Source organism: Ananas comosus, linkage group 21, assembly GCF_001540865.1.
Source record: "Ananas comosus cultivar F153 linkage group 21, ASM154086v1, whole genome shotgun sequence".
NCBI classification, from domain to species: Eukaryota; Viridiplantae; Streptophyta; class Magnoliopsida; order Poales; family Bromeliaceae; genus Ananas; species Ananas comosus.
The window spans coordinates 222,949-230,579 of record NC_033641.1 but is presented as its reverse complement, the minus strand read 5'-3'; the positions used below and the strand labels follow the sequence as shown (position 1 = coordinate 230,579).

Genomic DNA, 7,631 nt, shown 5'->3' with positions numbered 1-7,631 from the left:
ATATTCCAAAAAATATTTTTTTAAAAAAGAGATAGAATGTTACACAAATTGTTCATTTTTTAGATACGAACTCAGCTAAGAGTATGAAATAATTAGGTATCAAATTTGGAATCTCAACTATTAATTATTAAATTATTTGCCAACTACGCTAGATACAATCAGTAATAGTCGTACACTTTAAAATTTTAAATATAAACCTAGCTAGAAATATAAAACAATAATCAATTTTTATCTAACTGCGTTAGGTACAATGGACACCCGTATGTTTCGAGAGTTTTCTTTAAAAAAAAAAAACAAAAGACAGCATGCTATTCGCTTCGCAGTTAATATTTTGTTATATTAAAACAAGCTTGGAATTTCAACTATCAAATTCTTAGCCAACTGTTCTACGTACAATCAGTAATAGTCGCATACTTCGAGAATTTAAATATAAACCTAGCTAAAAACATAAAATAAGAAAAACTTCAAATACCTCCCTGTGGTTTTGTACTTTTTCGCTTTAATACTTTATGATTTAAAGTGTGTCAAGTTGGTACCCTGTGGTTCCACAGGATACTAAAGTGAGAAAATACGAAACCACATGATACTAAAATGAGAAACTGTGAAACCACATGGGGTGTATTTGAAGTTTTTCTTATAAAATAATCACTCATCTTTATCTAACATTCTAACTGTGCTAGGTGCGATAAACGCACGCATGTGTTAAGAGTTTTTTATTAAAAAAAAAAGAGATAGCGTGCTGTTCGCTTTGTCGTTAATGTGTTGTTACATTAAATTTAATTAAAAAAATAAAATAATTAAATTCGAAGTTTCTCCTCGTCTCTATTCACCCCCTCTCTCTCTCTCTTTTATTTATTTATTTATTTATTTATTTATTTATTTTTTAATATTTTGTATTATATAATATGCCATGGATCCGTAGCCACACCTCCGCATTTGCTCTCCTTGTTGCGACGCACACGCACACGCACACGCACACGTATCACAATCGAAGGTCCTCGTCCTCGTCGCCTTCATCGTCGTCGTCGTCGTCGTCGTCCTCGCATCGACCTCTTCGCCATTTCGCCATCGCCTCGAGGTTGGCAACAATGGTGGGCTCGAGGTCGACGCTCCTTGCCGTGTAAAAATGACACCTTTTTCTTTTAATATTACCAGAGGAGTAGGTCAAAAAACCCCTACCTTCGGGCACCGTCGCGTTTAGGGGTTGTTGACCTCGTAGCCCTTAAATTCGAAGCCGAGGACGCTTCGGGCACCGTACCCTCGCCTTTTCCCCCCTCCAATTTCGCTAGGGTTCGCTTCGAGATTAGGGTTTCGTGGGGTTCCCCTGTTTCGCCCCCTGTTTTTGGGTCCCGGGAAAGGGGAGAATTTTCTGAGGGTTTGTGGATAAGGTTGTGGTGAAGGATAAGGAAATGGGGTTATAAAACGGTTGGCTAGGGTTTGAATCTCGTAATATTGGCCCTTGTTCGCCAAAATTTCCCAAATTTTTGGGGGGGATTTAAGTGTTTGATTGGGAGGTTTCGCTCAGTGGTAATGTCGCCGACATTGTTAGCTCGGAAGGGCCGCCACCGACAACGCTACGACAACAATTATCGGCTTGTCGCAGGGTATAACTTTTGCCCTATTTTTGCCTAATTTAGTTTCTTTTGTTTTGATTACTTTGATTAACATTTGTGTTTGTAATTTGGTTATTGTGATGTTTGTTTACTCCTCAATATGGAGGTTTATGAATGAAATGGTTGTGAAGCAATGTTCTTCAATCAATTCAATGTAAACGTAGTAAAAGTTATGGAACATAGTCAGTTTGATGAAATATTATGTTCCTCGCGTGTAGTTGAGGTTCTTCTATTTCTTCGTTTTTGCAGAAGTGCTGTTTGAAGAAGCACTTTCTCATCTGCGTACCCTTAACAACTCTGCACTGTAGCAAAAGTAGAAGCTCCAAATTAAAGCTTTTGCTTTTGTGGACTCAGAAACTCATTTTATCTAGCCACGGACAACAAAATGTTCCAAAATTTTTGTTTACCAACAGTTTAATTAACTAACGACTGCTTTTGGGAGTAGAGAAGCTACGAGTATTCCTTTTTTTTCATCTTTTTTCAAGTTATATAGCGTATGCATTGATGTATAAAACATTGACTTTTCATGTTCTTTCCCTTGTGGAATTGAAGTAGAAGAAGCCATTGTTCTCTCTCTCTCTCTCTCTCTCTCTCTCTCTTCTTTTTTTGTGCCTTATGATATAATCTTTGGAGCTATTTTCTTAATATTGGTCGCCTTTGGGCCACGCAGATGTATTCCTTATAGACTCAAGGAAGAAGGGGAGAGTCCCTGTTGCAATTTGGTTGAGAAGTTGGAAGTGCTAATGATCTCTACGCCGAATAGGAGTGATCTCGTCTTCCCGAAAGTAAGAAGAACACAACTTGTCACCTTCTCTTCTATAGTTTGTGTTCTATAATTGATTCATTTCGTATAAAAAGGGCGTTCTAAAATTGGTGGGCCTATTTTTGCCAGGGTGGGTGGGAGGATGATGAGACTGTCCACGAAGCAGCTTGCCGCGAGGCTTTGGAGGAAGCAGGAGTTAGGGGTAATATCAATGTATGTACTCTTTTCTTTTCTTCTTCTTTTTCTTTCTTGGAAGATGTATTTTGTTTTATTTAGATATATGACTTTAATTTGAAACCGTGGAAACTGAGAAATGATTTTTGATGGGTGAGAAAATGGGTTCTTGTTTTTGTATTTTGGTCATGATGATGTGAACTCTACATAGTTAAGAGTATATTTTCCTGATTGAATTATGCGTTCGTTCTACATTAGAAATATTTTTCATTTGGATAAGGCAGTTTCGATTTGATAATTTAGATTTGATAATTTAGCAGCTGAGAGAGGATTGTTTATAGGTTAATAAATACAGTTTTCTCTTTCCCTTGGATTTTGGTTGTGATCAATTTACTCGTTCATTTGGTAACTTGATAAGGAGTAGATGGCGAGAAAATTAGGGCATTTGCTTAATTGGGATACTCATATATTTGTATCGCAATTCATTTTCATACTATTCATACCATAGCTACTGAGAGAAGCTTTTGGTAGGTGAACAAATGTTCTTTTTTTTTTTTTTCCTTTTGGAATTATGTTAATAATCATTCATTCAAGCTTTGTCCGACATTTCGAAAACTATGGATGATTAAAGCAAGGGCTAATCAAGATACAAGAGCTCAAAACTTATCTCTCGTTTGTCACTTCAATAATACAAGCATCATCTCTAGGCTTAAAACGACATTTTGAATTATGCGGCCATGAGTTTTAATATTCTCTCTTAAGCTTTTAAAACACTTTAATTAGGCTAAAGTGTAGTATTTATCAAGTGAGGTGATCTTTCTCTCTTTCCAATAATAATACAACCTACTATCTAGATTCTCGAAGCAGTTTCCGGAAGAAAAACGAGAGGTTGACTTTGTCCACAAGTGGATTAACATCCAAATAAAGTACTTAATCAAACTCAAAGTAGCCATTCTAACTACGAAATTTTGCTTTAACACATAATAATAATTTGTAGTGATGTCTCTCTTAGCCTATTTTGACATGTCGTATTCCAAATCAAACGAGGCTTATCCTCGGAAATTATTTCTTTAACCTCTTAGTCAAAGAACCTCTTTGTCATTGATATGCTGACTCACCCAACTAATTTTCATGTTATATGCTTCCTGAGCTACCTGTATTTGTTGGGTGATGATGATGTTCTTGTTGGTTGTTGTAATGCCTTTATTTTTTTCCTTAGTTTTCGGCGCTGCAGTTGTTGTTTTTCTTTTTCTTTTTCTTTTTTTTTTAAGAACCATCGGTATCTTACAAGATGAGGAAGTTTCCTGGAAGCTTCATCTTGTTTTTTTAAGTACAATATATGGGACCAGAAAAGCTCTATTCAGTCTCAAAGAATAGTAAACTTATCTATCTTCTTACTAATAGTTGCTGATTTGTCAAGGAGGGTGACACAGCGATGTCGATCCCTTTTTTTAAAAAATCCTGATATAACTTTGAAACTTTCTTTAAGATTATTGATAGTTACGTGAAACCAGAAAAAGAAAAAGAAAATACAAAAAGAGGACTTGTCATGAAACTTTTGGTGATTACATAGTAATAATTACCGCCTTCTGTCGTAAGTTATCAGATATTACCGTCCATTGTATAGTAAAATTTTAATCAAATTAAGTTAAATTATCAATATAATAATGTCCTAAATTTTTTGTTATTTTTGTTGGCTTTAGGAAAATCCATTAGGAGAATGGATATTCAGAAGCAAGAGTAGGCAAAACAGCTGCAGCTCCGATGGAGCTTGTAAAGGTTATATATTTGCGCTAGAAGTTACGGAGGAGCTCGAGTATTGGCCTGAGCAGGCGAACCACGGACGACAATGGGTCGGTATTTCATAAATTTTCATCTTATATTGTAACCTGATATGTGCCTTTCCTCTCATGGCAAAAAAGTGAGAAACCCCAAGTTACTGTCTGTTTGGCTCGTCTGGGGTTTATACAGTAGCGCTTTTTGAATAGAGCTGGTAAAAGTAGCACTATAGTTTTTCTGGTTAATAACCTCATGTAAAGCATTTGTAGTGAAAAAAAAAAAAAGCAAAAACTTCAGATTGAAGCTTCTACTAGGCTTTTGCTTTTGGAGTAGAAAAGTTGTTCCAAAAGCCAGACCAAAAAAAGCATTGAAGCCCTTCTAACGTTTCTCCTCCATATCAATAGGTCCCTGCAGCCGAAGCCTATGACCTGTGCCGGTATGACTGGATGCGACAAGCTCTCGACTCATTCAAAGAGCTTCTCTCGAGGAAAGATCAGCTTCCGACTTCTAACCCTCCGGAATTTCTGGAGCTTCTGTCAAAGAGGGAACTGCAGTCTTCTGCTGCCGAAATACCCGAACCGTCGAGCTTGTACATGCTGATGCCTTCTGCCACAGCTGAGCACGCAATCGCGTTGTGCTGATGTAACACCTGCTTAAGCCAAAAACGCTTTTCTTCGAAATAACTCTGTTTAGCTCGCTGATGCTGGGGGGTCGGAAATGGGTGTGTGTAAAGTCTCAGACTCGCAGTCGCAGGCATTTTTAAGTCAGTCAGTTTGGAATTGGTCTGGTTTCATGGTGAGGGGCAAACTGGTGATGTTGAGAAGGCTCCAAACCATTTGAATGGTTGATCAATCCAATGCCTGTTACTGGGAGTCCATGAGAATCCTAATTGTGGTGGAGTGTGTTAAAAATGTTCACTGAAACATTTATTACTGTATCAGGCCATGTTGTATCTTATCTCACTATGTCTTTTAAGAAAATATTTCACCTAATTGCTACTGAAATGTGTATAAAGTTCTCCATTTTCGGTGTTTTATTTTGCTGCTTCTCATTTTTCTTGTTGAGTTTTTATCTCTTTTATGTATGTCCAGTGCATCAGCTAAGCTTCTACAATGCAATTCGATCCACTAATTTCAATTTGGTTCAAAATGACCCTCTTGTTTCTTATGTCAATTTGTTTTACTATTCTTGATTTGGCGAAAAAAAGCAAGTCACTAATTATGCAATGTTGCTACCTAATGTGGGCCAAAGTTTATTTGTTTAAATCAAATCAAGCCTAGTGGTATTAAACAAAATCCAGGAAGGTTTTTTTTTTTTTTTTTTTCTCCCACCGAATCAAGCTTTGTGCGTCACATTGCAAAAAATGGTAGGTATTTTTGTTGCATCAAGTTTAAGTTAGCGTGTCAAATTACAATTAGGAAAAAATAGCTTTGTTTGAATTTTAGTGCCCCTTTGGTATTGAGGGCCCCCTAGAGCTATAGCACTGAAGCGAAAGCATATAAAAATACGCTTCTTTATTTTTGGTGGGACCGCTGAGAATATATCTTAACCAACTCATTGCAATATGCACAATATAATATAACGTACAAAAACAAATAGAATAGTTTCCATCCCAAACAACGAAGCCTTAATTAACTGAGCACGAAAATCTAAAAAGGATTTCTCCTACTGGACTTGGAGTAAGTTTTGGGCTTCCAAAGCCTCATGAGGGCCCAAATCTAGGCTCTTGGGCTTTGCGTATTGGGCCGTTGACTGGTCAAAATCTTTTTCTTTTGGGCCCCCCCACCCATTAAGGGCCCGAATCGGTAATGTCGAAAAGTATTTTCGGTTCAAGCAATGTATATATAGAGGACCGTGTATAGTTAATTTCTAGTATGGCTCGAATTTGAGACTTCGGATGCGTAACTCAAGAGTTTCAGAGTGTTTTGCTTGTCCTCGCTATTATGTTCCAAGTTCCAACAAGGAATCTTTATAGAGAAATTGCTTTTGATCTTGGTTTCACATTTTCCTCCCGAATTTTTACCATTTCCGTAGTAAAACTTCTTATGTTCAGCTAAATCATATAATCCTTGATGCTTCTCTACGGAGTGATTTATGTAGTTTCTCTGTGTTTGCTGTTAGCGTGATTTACGTTCGTGTTCTTATGGTGCTCTTTAATTTTTTGGTTTCAACAAAGATTGATAGTGTGAGAAGCTCTCTAGCAGGTATGGATAGATTATTAATGATTAGATTGAGGGGACTTTTTAAATAAAATTGCATCACAAGGGATCAAAAGCTTGTGGTGCCTACTCATTGTTTTTCTATACAAAATAAAGGCAACAAAGTTTCCCCTCACATGCTTCCCAATTTGGTCTTTTGACTCATTCAGGCTCTCATGCTCCTCCCAAATCATTATAAAACATGGAATTTTTAATCATGTCCTTTTCCTCTTTTAAGATTATCTCTAAATCATTTTCAATCATACATGTTCAATAACAATATGGTATCTAAGTTGGTTGTAAGCCGCTTGATCGAAATACCATCTAATGGCATAAATCTCGCTATTTTCTGTCCTATTACCTCTCTTACGACTTATACAGCTTTTCATGCGATGTACGTGGTATGAGTCATCTGATTAATTTCTAAAATTCATGCGAGCAGATACACTAAGACTAGTCTTGAGTTGCTTCCTATCAGATTGATTTACTGGATAGCATCCTTCATGAACTTAAAAAGATTGAAAAGAACTCACTGGCTTTAAAAAAAGTGATGACTTACGGCTTATGGGACATATCATTGATTCGGGCTCAAAATGAAAGCACATGGATGGATAATTTTAATCATTTAATTAACCTAACTAATTAAAAAAACTTATACGTGGGATTAGGAACATGATCGGTATTCGCGCCCTCGTAAAAAAAATCACTTAAATGTACCTAATATATCTTTAATTCATTTCCTAACTACCAATTTCTTTGGGACCTAGCCAAAAATTGCTATGAATATGGTTGCTAGGTCAAAAGGAAAGCAATTAATCAATTTTCTCTCCTCATTATCCATATACAAAGTTAAAAGTAGGGATAATGCATCACTCCACATGATCTAGGTAGAGAAATCATAAAGCTAGATTGTTTCCCCCCACCTTAAAAAAAAAAAAAGAAAAAAAGAAGAAGATTGAAGAGAGAGAGAGAGAGAGAGTACATAACACAAGGAAAGAGAAAAACTAAAAGGAGCTAGAAGTTAATCTATATGTATATTATTTTTTTAGTTGGGTACAATGAATCAAAGGTTAGTTTGTGATCCAAGTTTGGACTTGCTCAAGT

At 36.4% G+C, this 7,631-nt stretch overlaps 1 protein-coding gene across 1 annotated transcript; it reads left to right on the top strand.

Annotated features, from left to right (window-relative positions):
- Positions 926-5,367, top strand: LOC109726616 (nudix hydrolase 12, mitochondrial-like). The gene is made up of 5 exons (XM_020256322.1): positions 926-1,604; positions 2,284-2,398; positions 2,506-2,589; positions 4,254-4,403; positions 4,734-5,367. Exons 1-5 carry the CDS (start codon positions 1,531-1,533, stop codon positions 4,968-4,970), a joined length of 660 nt encoding a protein of 219 aa, XP_020111911.1. The 5' UTR covers positions 926-1,530; the 3' UTR covers positions 4,971-5,367.